The following is a 14,647-nucleotide window of genomic DNA, read 5'->3' as shown; positions in this document are numbered from 1 at the left end:
TTGTACACAGTGGCCAGAGTGACCAAGGCTGCCTGAGAGACCAAGTGACAAACAGAGACCTCCTGTGCAATTAGTCTCTTGACCTCTGTGGTGGGGAGAGGGATGCTGGGAAAGGAGCTGTGGATCACAAGGCCCCAAGGAAGGTTTCCTTGACAACACTTACTGAAGAAAAATGAGATTTCATGAATGCAGCGGGTGTGGGCACGTGAGAGGCTGACTTTGGGAGAGACAAGGACGTGGCACCTCACAGAACCAGCCCCTCCATTTGGGGATGGGAAATAATGGCTCACTGAGCTGCTTTTCCAGATAAACTTAATTGAACAGCTATTGCAACCATTCGTATTTATTTAGAAGTGCAGCCACTGTGGTAAAAGCAGACATTGTTTAATTGTTTTTCTACTCACAGAATCTTCTCTGCCTTGAATAAGGACTGGCACAGAAGGGATTTTTTTTGCTCACTTCTGATAGTCTCAGCACACAACAGCTTGGGTTTAGGATTCTTTAGTTCTAGCATTGTCCCAGCATTTACAAAGTCAAAGGAATTATACAGAAAGCTGTGTAGAATTAAACATTATATCATAATAATACCAATATATTAACAATGATAAACTGCAGACAGGTCTTTAGTAGTGCCAAACTTAAGAACCAAAAAAAACCATCTTTGTGTTCAAAACCTAAATAGATATATTTTTCAAATTATACAATTTGAGACTTCTTAATTTCTTCATGCTGTTTCAGGTAGCAGGATGTAAATTTCCATCACAGGGGTCATAGCACTGAGACTTGGCCCTGAGCTCGAGCCATCACATCCCATGGCCAAAATATCTCAGGAAACCAGAGCAGGTTTTTCCTCAGGAAAAGGCCTTTTCCAGTGAAAGCTGTGATGGTGTTTGCACAGCAGACAAAGAAAGAGCATCTTAAAAAGTGAAGCCACTTGGCAGGAAATCAAACCCTGGATCAGGGCGTTGGGATCAGCCAGGAGCCGGAGCAGCATCCCAGCAGGGCAGGGGGGACCCAGGGCTGCACTGAGGCTCTGCTGGGCTCAGGCTGAGGGAAAGGACACACAGGGGGTTAAGTGGAAATTTAGTCCCAGCTGAAGCTGGAGGAGGAGCAAGAGCTGGAGCTGCTGTGTCCTCACAGCACTGAGAGACAAGGAGTAGCAAAGGAGTTTTCAGGTTGTTTTCTTATAGGTCAAGTGGAAAATTGCCTGGGTTTCTGGGTAAAACATTTTTTCTTCGCTTTTTTGTTGTTTTATTTGGGGGTTTTTTGTGGTTTTTTTTTTGTTTTTTTTTATTCAGCAGTAGGATCAGCCTTTCCTATTTGTTCCCTTTATTCCCCACTTGGATATTTATTTCTAACATTTAGAAGCTTAACTTGGAAAGGTTAAAAGCAGGTTTGCTTACAGAAACAGATACAAATGGATGTGTGACTGGACCTGTTGTGGGGTTTTCTGAGCACCTTTCCTGTGTCTGTATGAGTCACATCAACGTGTCTTGAGACTGATATTTTTCCTTTTGTGTCCCAATTGATTTCAGAAATGCAGTGGAAGACACAGATACAAACCAAATAAGATTAAAGGCTTTAAAAGCTTAATAAATTAAGAAGAGCAAATCTAGCTGATAACATGGCTTTGATAGCAGGCTATAAAGGACAGGGAGTTAAGGAATTACAGGTGCCTGACTGTTCACAGCATCCCTTCCTCCTCAGCAGTATGGGGCACAGGGGAGCAGGTTGGACTCTCCAGCTTATCAGCAGGGGAGGAGCAACAGAAGACAAAGTTGAGGGGATAGAAAAGATTTGAGGGACTGGAATTCAAACAAGCACCCCCAGGCCATGCTGAACCAGCTCTGAGTGTCCTGCTGGCAGTGACACCTGCCAGTGACACCATCCTGCCAGGGCCATTGGAAAGGTTTGAGCCCCCAATAAGGAACTGTCCCATGTTTTGTGATGTTTTCTAGGACTTTTTTGCTATTTTGCTGTGAGCACCCTTCCATCTCAGCTTCCCTCTCAGGAGCAGTTTTATGTTGTGATGTCCCTGAGCATGTCCAGAGCTCTCTGTGCTCCCTGTGTGTGGGCTGTGGGATGGGCTCCGTGAGCTGCAGAACATCCCTGTGCCTTTCAGCCCTTCCCCAGCTCTATAAATGAGTGATGGCCCAAGAGAGAGCTTTGGCTTGTGTCGTTTGCCTGGCTAACAATTGCTTCACGTGGTTATTTGCTACTCCAGTTTCACTCAGATCAGCAGAAATGGGGTTTATTTCAGGAGAGAAAATTCTGCCACAACTCTTCTGATTTTAGTGCTGCAATAAATCATTTAATTTAAAGGATGAAAGGTAAAAGTATACTATAGGCTAGAGAAGCAAAAGGAGCAGAAGGAATCCTGGTTTTAATAAGAACAGTTATAAAGAAGAAAAATTTGTCCTCCCTGATGGAAAGGTCCTGTCAGCTTTGAGTGGGCTGAAACCTATGCCACAATATGTGACATTCCTCTTTACAACCAGTATCTCTGGAATATAATAGGCTTTCTCAATAGGACCCTGTGAATCATTGTAGGAACAGCACGGCGAGGATATTGCTGTGCACAGACCTGGCAGCACAAGAGAAGGATGGCAATTCCCTGCTCAGCAAGAGGCACCCAGAGAGGCTCAGCATAGATAGATCAGGGCAAACCCTGACCCTGCCAGCTCTGAGCAGGGCTGGAGGGACCAGGGCTGAAGGACACAGTGACATTCTTCACATGCCAGCCCCAAAGCAAGGCCAGCACAGCCCCAGCATCAGCCCTGTTTGCAGATCTCAGCAGCACTTTGGGGGTAAGCTGTGCACACAGACCTGCAGTGTAATGAGTGAAAGGGCTGTTTATCAATTTGTTTCCAGCAAATATTTCCTTCATTATGGTAGGTTCCTGAGGGAGCAGGGGTAGGCCCAGGATAACTTCAGGCTGCGTTTCCAATGGCTGGATTGCAGCACAGACTCACTCCCTGCCTGTCACTAACACAGTGTTGGAGTTTCATCAGTTGCTTGTCACCAACATGTTTTACAGAAAATCAGAATTTTTTTTTTTATAGATGAGGAAACAGCTTGTGTGAGCTCGCACATCCCACATTCCTTCTCCTTCCCTAAGCCAACAGATGGGCACAGCCCATCTCTACAGCAGCTGGGTCTTGCCTGCAGCTCCCAGGTACACAAAACCAGTTTAATAATGCTGGGAAGGTGGCACAAGAAAGTAAATGAGGATGGAAAAGGGAAAAGGAAGCATGGTGTGAAGATGATTTTCAGGGTTATGAGGAAAAATCCAGAGACTTCTGAAGGATCTGTGCCCAAATCTGAAGCTGTGTAGATCGGCAGGTCCATCTCCAGGGTGGTCATTCATCTGTCACTCACAGCCCAATCTCTTTGTAGTACAAACAAACCAGGAGACATCACCAGGCTGTGGCAGGATGAATTTATACAGCCCTAATGACAAATACTGGTGGAGAATGGAGAAGAAAACACTCCTGCAGACATGGCTTGCCCTGATTCTGGAGTGGGGAGCTCATGGCAGAGGCTGGGTAGGAGGATCTGTGCTCAGCCCATCTCTGGAGCAGCTGAGTCTTGCCTGCAGCTCCCAGGTACACAAAACCAGTTTAATAATGCTGGGAAGGTGGCACAAGAAAGTAAATGAGGATGGAAAGAACCTGGAGATAAGGAAGGTGAGGGAGAAGGAAGCATGGTGTGAAGATGATTTTCAGGGTTATGAGGAAAAATCCAGAGACTTCTGAAGGATCTGTGCCCAAATCTGAAGCTGTGTAGATCGGCAGGTCCATCTCCAGGGTGGTCATTCATCTGTCACTCACAGCCCAATCTCTTCCTGGTGCAAACAAACCGGGAAACATCACCAGGCTGTGGCAGGGTAAACTTTTATCCAGCCTTAGTGACAAATACTCGTGGAGTAGAATGGAGAAGAAAACACTCCTGCAGACATGGCTTGCCCTGGTTCTGGAGTGGGGAGCTCATGGCAGAGGCTGGGCAGGAGGATCTGTGCTCATCCTGGTTTTCAGAGCCTGCAGCAGGAGGGGAGGCTGGGCAGGTTCAGTGAGCACCCATTGTGTCCCTGGCTGGGTGAGGCTCTCCCACTCCTCCTGCAGCACACAAAGCCAATTAAATGCCTGATTGGATCAAGCAGGCACAGTCGAGGGGCCCATTGCCAGCCAGTCAGGATCCCAAATGCCCCGGTGTCGTTGAGGTATGTGTGTTAATCCCTCCTGAAGGATTAAGTGTTTAACCTATGGATGGTGTGGCAAACCTGCTGTGCTGGGGGGGCAGCGCTCGCCCCACAGCATCTCCAGGTGCTGCAGAGGGATCAGAGGGTGCTGCTTCTAAAGGAAGATTATTTGGCAGAAGAGAGAGATTTGGTGACTGCCTCCATTGCTTCCCCACCCTCTGTCCTTCTTTATTTGGGAATAAGATGCCATAGAGGGAAAGCTGCCTACCCCCTCCCTGACTGATTGCCCTTAGCCACAGATTCCTTTGAAATACAGATTTTTATTGAACTTTCAAAGCAGTGTTGGGAATTGCAATACCTTCCTAGCCCAAGAGAGGTGTGAAGGCAATTTCCCCACTGAGCCAGGAAGAAGGAGGAATAATGGCCATTTAATAGATGTGGCTTCTCTCATCCTGGGGCTTGAGAGGAACCTGCAGCCACTGACATCCTGAAATGCTTTAAGCCATCACAGAAGCACTGCTGCTTAGATCCCAGCTAGGAAAAGGTGTCACAGAGCTGATTACACACAGCAGACCAGGATTACTCATGGTTAATGCCTGATTAGGAGTTAAATGAATATTGACTGTCAATAGTAAATTGTAATTATTTATTTAGCCAAAAATAAATATGAAATGTCATAATGCAATCCCTGTGGCCTGCTGTGATAATTAAACATATTTTCAAATCTTGTACTGACAGGGAAGACACGGGTCCATAGAGGGGCTTGCACTGTGTTAATAAAGACAAAAAAAAAGAAAAGGTCTCTCCATGCAAGGCTGGGCACAGCAGAAAAACCTGCATTAGCAGTTTTCCCCCCACACTCACTATATTTCTCCAGTAGAAATATCATTTAAGGGCTGTGGGCATGCAAAGGCCAGCAAACAATTGCATTGTTCTCTTTCAGCTGCACAGGGGCTCAGGGCCAGGGTACCAGATGTTGTCTGATACACAGATGATGGCTACAGGTAAAAACCACATATTTATGCAGATGTGGTTTGAAAATCTGCCCCAGCATTCTAACAGTGATGGAGTTTTATGTCTAGAACACAGTACTAGCCTTGAACCATGTTATTAGTGCTGGAGAAGAGCACAGCCTGTCCTGCAAAACTGATGTGCTGGCAGAATTTCCTTACTGGTGGCAGCATTTTCTGAGGGGCGAAGGTGGAGGAGAGAGCTTCCTCCTCTCCCTCACTTTGATGGATGTGTGCTGGAGAGCAGAGACACAGGAGGTGTCAGGAATGATGGAGTGATGCTGAAGGCTCTGACAAACGAGCTCTAGAAAGTTACACTGACATCTTTGTGGACGTATTTCACGTCCAGGATTTAAGATGTCACCATTCCTCTGCTCCCCTCTGTCCTCTGCCCGAGCCCCACAGAGCACACCACAGAGGAATGCCCCACACTGTGGGATTTTTGGGGTACCCAGGATGAAGGAGGAATTAAGAATCTGACTTCATGTTCTTAGAAGGCTAATATAATATAATAATAAATTATATTATTATATTATATATAACTATATATTATATATAATTCTATCTTATATATAATTATATTATATTATATTATATTATATACTAAAACTATGCTAAAGAATACTGTAAAATACTAAATACTATAAAATACTAAAACTATACTAAAGAATAGAGAAAGGATACAGACAGAAGGTTACAAAGAATGATAATGAAAACTCATGACTGACTCCTCAGAGTCTGACACAGCTGGCTGTGATTGGTCATTAAGTAAAAACAATTCACATGAAACCAATCAAACATTCATCTGTTGGATAAACAATCTCCAGACCACATGGTAAAGCAGCAAAACACAGGAGAAGCAATCAGATAGTTTATGTTTTCATTTTTCTCTATGGCTTCTCAGCTTCCCAGGAGAGGAAATCCTGGCAAAGGGATTTTTCAGACACCACACAGCACTGGAGCTCAGCCATCAGAGGAGCTGGGATGGGAGCAGAGGGGAAGGGGGATGTGTGAACAAGCCTTGTGTCCTGCTGACCTGGTTCAGATTGCTTTGGGAACCGAGTCCCACCTTCAGCTGCTGCAGGGCTTTGCTCAGGGAGCGTGTGAAAACCTTGGGCACAAACAGTGTGGGTACAGAACTGTGACTCTCCTTGTCCTTCTCCCTCCCAGCTGGCTGCTCTGGAGAGGCAAGTGTTCGACTTCCTGGGCTACCAGTGGGCTCCAATCCTCGCCAACTTCCTGCACATCATCATCGTCATCCTGGGGCTCTTCGGCACCATCCAGTACCGGCCGCGCTACATCGTGGTGGTGAGTGAGGGACAGCCACAGCCTGTGCCCTGGGGATGTGCCATGAGACGGGGACAGGGCAGAGCCCCTGGGGGATCAGGCCCTGCGTGCTGTTCCAGCAGGAGGGCCTGGCTGTGCTCAGCAATCTGCCTGTGCCAAGCTGGGGAGGTTTCACATCATTCTCTCTGTGCCCAAATGCTGCCCAGCAGAGAGGGAGGGTGGGGGGCTGGACAAATGCAGCACAGAAACTCTTCCAGCTCTCCAGACTCCTATGTGGCTTATCAAGCAAGAGAGCATCTGAATATGGAACACAAACAGAGGGAGAGAAAAAGGATTTCAGTGCTGACTCAGGGCATTCCACTGCCCCCAGCTAGAGCACACATACATCAATAAATACATATATACACACACACTAATTCCAGTGACTTCCTAATGTTTATTGCTTCTCTCTCCCCCTCCCCATTCCTTCCCAGTATGCCATCTGGACTGCAGTCTGGGTCACCTGGAATATCTTCATCATCTGCTTCTACTTAGAAGTGGGAGGGCTCTCAAAGGTGAGTGCCAGGCTGTGCAGCTGAGTGGGGAGGGCAGGGCTGGGAGCAATCCTGCCTGTGGAGGGGCTGCTTTATCAGGGATGGGCAATACTGCTGCTTGCATGGGAAACTGAGGAGCCCCTGCTGATTTCTGGAGCTCTTGGTTGGTTGGTGCAGGTGGTGGCTGGAACAAACCCTGCCCTCACAGCAGGTGCAGTGCATTTGCTTTCCAGAGGTGAGAGCAGGACTGGCAGCAGAGCCATAAGTGATATAATACATGGGCAGAGCCATCCTGAGGGGAGAGGGGCTTTGAGGGCCAGTTCCCAGCAGTGATGCTGAGGAGGATGAGGAAGGCTGTGAGATCACCAGATTGCAGCTGATCCTCTTGGGATCTGAGCCCACCTTGGCAGGAAGGTGTGTGATGTGTGCACTGAGTGTGTCTCAGGGAAGGGCTGCAGCAGGGGCTGGCTGGGTTGAGCTGCCCCAAGGACTTTGCTGGAGCTCTACACCTGACCCTCTCTTGATATTTCTGTGCCTCCCAGTCCTGCTGAAGCCTTGCTGCATTTCAGCAGCAGGGATAAATACCTGCTTGTTGCCACAGCAGGCAAGATGTTTCCTGTTGTACCTTTGGGGAGAGGCTCCTCTGTCTGCAGAACAGAGAACATCCCTCCCCAGAGGGATCTGCCTCATCTCCTTGGGATGCCTTCCCTGCCTCATTTCTTCCTTTTTAAGTACAGTGGTAGTTACCCATGGCTGCTGGCCAGGCTGTTGTGAGTTAATATGCAAAGCTCTTTGAAGAGTAGATTAGCTAAATATTGCTGTCTGCCTAATGAGGAGTGAGTCAGAAAAAATAAAAATGGGAGGCAGGCCCTAAATTAAGGCTGGGCTGTAAGCTATGAATTATGAGTGTTGCTGGAGCACAGCAGGCTCAGACTGTGGGATGCAGGTTCATTTCAGAGTGCTCCACATCTGGCCTGAATTCCAGGTCATGCACTGGAGTTGCACTCATAATTGGAATTGCCCCGTGGTTTTATCAGGCCTAAATCCTTTGCAGATAAGAAAATGTGACTTCCTAATGTCTCAATTCACCTTCATTCACCCTCTCAATTAACTCCATAAACTTTGAGGGAGTTCTTGCCCAAAACAGCGATTATTCATAATCTGAAATCTCAGCCTGAGATGATCTCGATGTTGGCTGTGACCAACTGAAAAAAAAAAAAGAATTTTATGTAACTATTTATATGCTCCCTTCTGCAGAGAAAATGTTGGCTTGATAAACTGCTCTGGGAGCTTCTCAGAGCCAGTGTTTGCTTCCAGCCAGCTGGATCCTCATGTTTGCTAATCCCAACCTGCACTGCAACACGTCAGGTTGCTGTTCTGCAGTTCAAACAGCACCACAAACTTCTTTTTTCGTGGCACAGAGGAGCTTCCCCTGGTAACCTTGCTCTGTGCTGGGGCTCATTTTAGCCAAGCCAGCACACAGAGAGGTTTTGTTTAGCCTACAGGGTGACACTTGTGACTGGGGACATTTTTTATAGAGTTGGGCTGCAGTGTAAGTTGTTACCGACTCAGTGGACTTCCCTCTCGGGCTGCAATGAGAAATTAGTTCATTTAATGGCAACCAGCAAAACCAAGAGAGAATTTGTGCTTGTTTGGCTGTAAAGCAGTTGACAGCCTTGCCTCTGTTCTTAATGAGTTATTCTCACTTTAAAAAGCTGTTTTGTAAGGAAAACTAATGATGCTGCTTTCCATCCTCCTCCACTCTCACTGAAGTAATTTGGGTCTTTGTAGTGGCAAAACAAATCTTTGCTTCCACAAGAGACCAAAAGATCCACCTGGAGCAGGAGCTGAGGTTTCTATAGGACACTTCAGGACAGGACATTTCTGTAGGACACTTCACAGGCTGCATCTCTGGAAAGCTGATCCAAAGGCAGCAGGTGTTTTATTGATGTCAGTTGTGGAATCAGACCCCAGAAGGGCACCTGGGCTTGGCTGAACAGGGCAGTGCCAGCTGGAGTGGATGGCAGCAGGGCTGCAGGTACCTCTGGGTGCCCACAGGGGATAGTGGCTGCCCTCCAGTCCTGAGCAGAAGTCAAAGTCAAAGCTCATCATGAGCCTGGCAGCAGGCAGGGAAACTGCAAATATTGGGAGAAGAGCTTTGGTGGAGGGAGGCTGATGGGGCTGGTCTGGTAAACACAGACTCATTCTAATCATGAGCACACTGGAGTGCTTGGACAGGGTTGTGCGAGTCCATGAGGGGGCTGAGGGCTCTGGAGGTGTTCAGGGTGCTGTTCCTGTGTGATTGCTGGGGGAATGGCATTGCTGCCAGCCCTGCACTGACACTGCTGTGCTCTGACAAGGGCAGCCTGCCAGGGCAGGCTCTGTCAGCAGCTTATTGACAGTGGGAGAATGCAGGAAGGGCAGGGAGCTCCAGAGAATGGAGTTTGATAACTTGGTGCCTGGTAATGACAGCCCAGTGCAGCTGGGACGGGGGATAACTCAGGTGGGGTGAGACAGGACAGAAAGGATTCAAGTGTTTCTGATTTAACAGATTTAGGAAAAGCCCAGGGAATTGAAAAGATGAGGAAGCAGGTATGTGCACTCATTGCAAGCAATTCTTTATGCTCTGCTGCCTAGGTGTGATTTCACAGTGGTGAGGGGATACAGGATGGGAGCAGGGATGTGCTGTTCACAAAAATGGGATGTTGTTGTTGTGCCCCCCTTGCTTGGGGTGCCTGGCTGATCTGATGAACAGAAACCAGGGACCCCACAGTCCCATGTCAGCCCATGGGTGATTTGGCAAAGGGGTTGGGACAATCTCAGTTATAAATTCCAGGTCATCAGTAGAACAAGGGCTGGTGGGTGAAGTTTGGCTCTTGGCTTTCCCTTACCAAGGAGTTGCTCTCTGCTGCATCTTTCCTCCACTTCTCACTCCCTCTTTCCTCCTGTTTTTCACACTTCTTGAAGTGCTCCTTTGTCCTCCAGGTTATTCCAGCATGTCCCTTCCATGTCCCCTGGCCATGGAATTGCTGAGGAGCTGTTCTGGTCAGCCCTGCTCAGGGAGTTATAACTAATTACCAACCAGCCACCAATCACGAGTTATACTGAATTTTTAATTGGAAAGGAAAATTCTACTGATCACTGAATCTATTCCCTACTTCTTGGAAGAGCTAAACTGACTTGACTTCTGTCTTTCTATCCTGCCAGGGTTTTTTATCTTGGAATCTTCTCTTAGCAGGAGTAAGAGTGTTGAAATATGGCCCAGCAGAACTTCCTTGGCTGGCCAGGCACAGGTGGATCAGCACAAGTGTCTGAGGAAGCGCTTCCCCTGCTGCTGGAAGGGCCTCCCCAGGCACACAATGCCAGCTCCCCATGCCAGCTTTGCTGGAAGTGCTCTGCCAGTGGGTGCTGGAGCAGGCTGGGTTTGCAGGGCTGCTGCTCAGCACTGGCAGGAGGTGGTGATGTGCTCTGAGCAGCTCCTGGCAGCCTTGCCTTGCTGACGGGCTCTGCCCACACTCCTGAGCACGCTTGCAGCTCCAAGTGCCGTGCCACTGCTCTGTGGTGGGGCTCACAGCCCAGTTTCCAGCAATTTCCAGGTTGCTGTTGCTCCTCCTGCCCCATCTCCCTCTTTTCCCATGTCCATCTGGGTAGGTGAATTGCTGGGAGCTGGCTCTGCAGCTTCCAGGCTGGGTTTGCAATAATGTGTAAAGCTTCTCCCTATCTACTCGAGCGTGAAACACATCCCTCCTGCAACTCCTCAGTCTGAGTTAATTATTAAAATCCTGCTGTTAAGACATATGAGCATATGTCTGTCCAGCTGCCATGCTGACTGACTCTTCATCATGTGCTTGAGAAATATTCAAATTGGTTTGAGGAACTGGTGTCCTGTATTTCAATGTGTTCCTTTGTCTTTTCCCTCTGGAATTATTCTTCTTGAATGCTGATTTATAAACTTTATTTTTTTTTATCATTCCTTTATATTCTCTCTTGTCTGTGCACTGCTTTGATCTCAATCCAGAGTCGTGGTGGTCTAAATCTCCTGTTGAAATGGAAGCAGCCCTTGTGAGTCAAACAGGGGTTATTTGTATTTCAGAGAATCTGGGTGGCATCTTGGGATGGCTTTGTACCTGGTTAAAACACCAGGAGGATGGATAAATTTATGTGTATGTAAAACTGTCCCTCAGCTCCTTCTAAATGTAGAACTTGGAAGTTTGGGATTTGGCTTTAAATGCTGTGGCATTGTCAACAAGCCCACTGAGAGACACTGGGAGTGTTTCTCTGTGTCTCAAGGTGATGCAGGACTGAAAGGTGAACATGATATTTCCTATTTTAATAAGGAATATTTCCATCTAAAGAGATTCAAAATGATTCTGCTGTCAAGCTCTGGTGGCTCCCAAATGAAGTTCAATTTATTCCAGAGCTGTCCTAGTGTGGTTTTGCCTGATAATTAAGGAAATTTGGGGGAGGCAGTTCAGAAGGCTGGTAACAACAAGAAATAAAACCATCTCTGGTAGTGTACCTTAGCAAATAATTTCAGAGCAGCTTTCAGGAAGCTATTTTAGCGCAGGAGCACAGCTGGCTCCGTGGGTGTGGGAGGTAGGTGTGAGTTTCCCGTGGGCAGGCTCTGGGAAATGGGGGTGCTGCAGTTGCAGTGCTCCTGTCTCCCTCTCACCCTGGTGACACACGGGTGGCAGCCAGGTGCTGCAGCAGTTCAGAGTGGGATGTGATGTTTTTGGCTGGCTTCAAGGTGCTTGGGTCGCTTCTGGTTCGTGTTTCCCCCCAGGCTGGAGTGTGAAAAACGCCAATCACTTGTTTTTAAAGTTTTAAAAGTTTAATAGTAATAAAATGGTTATAAAAATAGTAATACAATTAGAGTAATGATCATTTGGACAATTTGAATTAGGACAATATGAGACAATAGAGACAAAGAGTTACGGACAGTCCGGGCACCTTTTTCTGGGCAGTACGAGCCTGAAAAAGGGCACAGTTAACAAAGGATTAACCCTTAAAAGCAATAGCTTGTTGCATATTCATACACCTCATACATGATGCATAAATTCCATTCAAACACAGGATTGTGTCTGGTCATCCTCAACTTCTTCCTCCAATCCTAACAGCGCCTTCGAGGCAGGAATAAGTTCATTTCTTCTGATAAGAGGGCGACAAATTCTTTTTCTCTGAAAGATTCAGGTGTCCTGTGGCTCCTATCTCACTGCAAGTCCTTTCTTTAAAAAAAGTATCCTACATAGCATAGTTTGTATTTTAACAATTTTTGTAACCTAAAACTATATTTAACACAGTACTTAAGAGAATTAATACAGCATTACTTTCTAACACAACACATATTCATTTCAATATTAGCGAAAAGCCAATCATAAAATACATGCATTTTTCACAAGGAGGCAGTGACAGCCCTGGCAAGGGATGAGCAGGGGCCAGGCACACACAGATCCCTGTCCCTGCAGCAGAGCTGCCTCACTGCTGGGGCTGATTAACATCTCCCAGCCCACATTCCACTTCTGGGACTATTTCAGTGTGTTTAGATTTCAAATGTATTGCAGAAAACTTTTGGGAAACAGCTGTTCCCTAAACCTTCTTAAAACTGCCTCTTTTCTCCTGATTTTTCTGTGCTGTTCTGTTCATGGTCTCGCTTCCCTCCGACTGCATTCTCACAAACGGGGCTGGCAAACCACAGGAGACATCCTGGAGTTGTTTATGCAGTCTCCCAGCAAGCTCTGAGCAACGGGAGGTCAATTAAGGGATTTTCTTGAGTGCTCTTTTTATTGTGCCCCATCACACAGGTATCCCCCGAGGGCAGAGGAACAGCTCTGCTTTGCATGTTGAGACCCTCTGGTGCTGCCCTTGCCCCAGACAGAGGCTCAGGAAGGTGGCTCTGAGCACAGAGACATTCAGTGCAATCAGTATTCACTTTACATCTGTGGGATGGATGGCTCATGGGTTCAAAGCATTGTGGTGCTTTTAGAATCCAAATGTGCTCCGTTTTTCCCATCTGCTCTTCACTGATGTAGAATTTCTTGATTTTTTTCCTTATTTTTTTCTTTTTTGCTCAGAGCTGGAGTGTGATTGTAGACAAAAAGCAGCGAGTGCTGGTTGGGACCTCCTGTTCCTCCACCTGCCCACCTCCAGCCACACCTGCTCTGCTTTTCCAGCCTGAATTTACAAGTTCAGCAGCAAAGTTAAGGCAGAGCCAAATCTCTGCAGGCTGACAAAAGGGAGATTCTGGAAGGAAAGCAGTTCCTTGCCTTGCCAAGCACACACTGCTGCCTCTGTGAGGAGCAGAGAGGACACTGAGGGCTCTGTGAGGCAGAAGGTTTGGGAAGGCACCATCTGTGAGCTGGGAGAGGAAAACCCTGGGGACTGAGGGTGAGAGGAGATGCTGTGGTGCCCTGGGAACAGCTTTGCTTCAGTGCTAATGGGGGGAGCCCCAGGCAAAGAAACAGGAATTCACCTGAGGGGTTTCTTGGTTGTTCTGGAGGTTTATTTCTGTGTTTGTTTTGTTTTTTGAGAAAGATGCTTGCGTCTTTCCCCAGCCAAAGCAGCGAGTGCCTTGTGAGATGGAGAAGGGCCCAGCCTGGAGGCCTGGCTTTGGCTGGGGAAAATCCATCAGCCCATAACACACAAACTTGGGAGAAAAAGAGCAAGCTTTGCAGAAAAGCTGTGATTTGGTGCCTTCCTGAGCTGTGTGTGGGCCATTGAAGGGTGAAGCCCAGGAGAAGGCTAAACTCCCAACTGTTAATGGAGTTTTCCCCATTGTCTCAGCTGCCCCAGTGCCCTGCTCCATGTCTGTGCCCTGCTCCATCTCCTGCCCAGCACATGCCATCTGCTGTGGTGATTATGTCAGGAGCTTGGCAGCCGTCTCCTCACTTCATTGTCCACACTTCTCAGCACGTGCTTCCTGCAGCAGATTGGAATAAGGGCTCTGCAGGCTGGTTTGGGGTGGCTGTGGTGCAGGGAGGGTCCCCACACAAGGTGCAGAGTGGGGCAGCTGGGGGCTGTTCACTGATTCTCTGGCTGGCGTTCATGTTCCTGGCCCTGTGACTCGAGTCTGGCCCTGGACATGCTTTTCAGTGTCTGTTTTATATCTGCAGGACTGCCTGGCTTGGCTCCTGTGCTGGCTGAGGAGACAGGCCCTCTCTCTGGAGGGGAATTTGGAGCAGGGGCTTGGATAGGCTGCTCTGAATCTGTTTTTCCTTTTGACTCCATGGGGAGCTGACACAAAGGAGCTGCCGTGTGAGGTTTTCCATGTTGGGAAGTGTGAATACCCCAAGCTTTGACTGCTGCTGTTCTGGGAGCAGCAGCTTTCCTCCTGGGACTGTGTAGGACCCTGGCATGAGCAGTGTGAAATAGTTTATGGATAGGTGCTAAAACCTTTACTAATGGGTGGGTGATGTGTGTATATCCAGCATTCACCCCCCTCTGTAGAAATACAGATTCTCTGCCTTCAAAATTTTAAATCTATTTTTCAGAATAAAACGTCCAACCCCTTGCCTTGTTTTGTGGTCAAAAGGAATTGTTGATTCTGCATCAAAGTGCCCTGAGAGGCCTCCAGGGGCAGCCAGCACTTGGCACTCACCCATGAAGGGTTGCAGCTGTTCAGC

At 47.6% G+C, this 14,647-nt stretch overlaps 1 protein-coding gene across 3 annotated transcripts in view; it reads left to right on the top strand.

The window, feature by feature from the left end:
- The window catches only part of NKAIN4 (sodium/potassium transporting ATPase interacting 4), a 50,673-nt gene that overhangs the window by 19,036 nt on the left and 16,990 nt on the right, over nt 1-14,647 (top strand). For all 3 annotated transcript variants that reach the window (XR_008482977.1, XM_054274829.1, XM_054274828.1), the window contains exons 2-3: nt 6,379-6,516; nt 6,969-7,049. Coding sequence is in view for 2 of the 3 variants with exons in the window: in XM_054274829.1 (XP_054130804.1) it covers nt 6,379-6,516; nt 6,969-7,049 (219 nt within the window). In the remaining variant the exon portion in view is untranslated. The remainder of the gene's footprint in view (nt 1-6,378; nt 6,517-6,968; nt 7,050-14,647) is intronic.

This window comes from Melozone crissalis, unplaced genomic scaffold, assembly GCF_028551555.1.
Source record: "Melozone crissalis strain CALT ecotype California unplaced genomic scaffold, PUWL_Pcris_2 ptg000017l_1, whole genome shotgun sequence".
NCBI classification, from domain to species: Eukaryota; Metazoa; Chordata; class Aves; order Passeriformes; family Passerellidae; genus Melozone; species Melozone crissalis.
The sequence above is the reverse complement of the archived record's forward strand: the minus strand, read 5'-3'. Positions and strand labels throughout refer to the sequence as shown.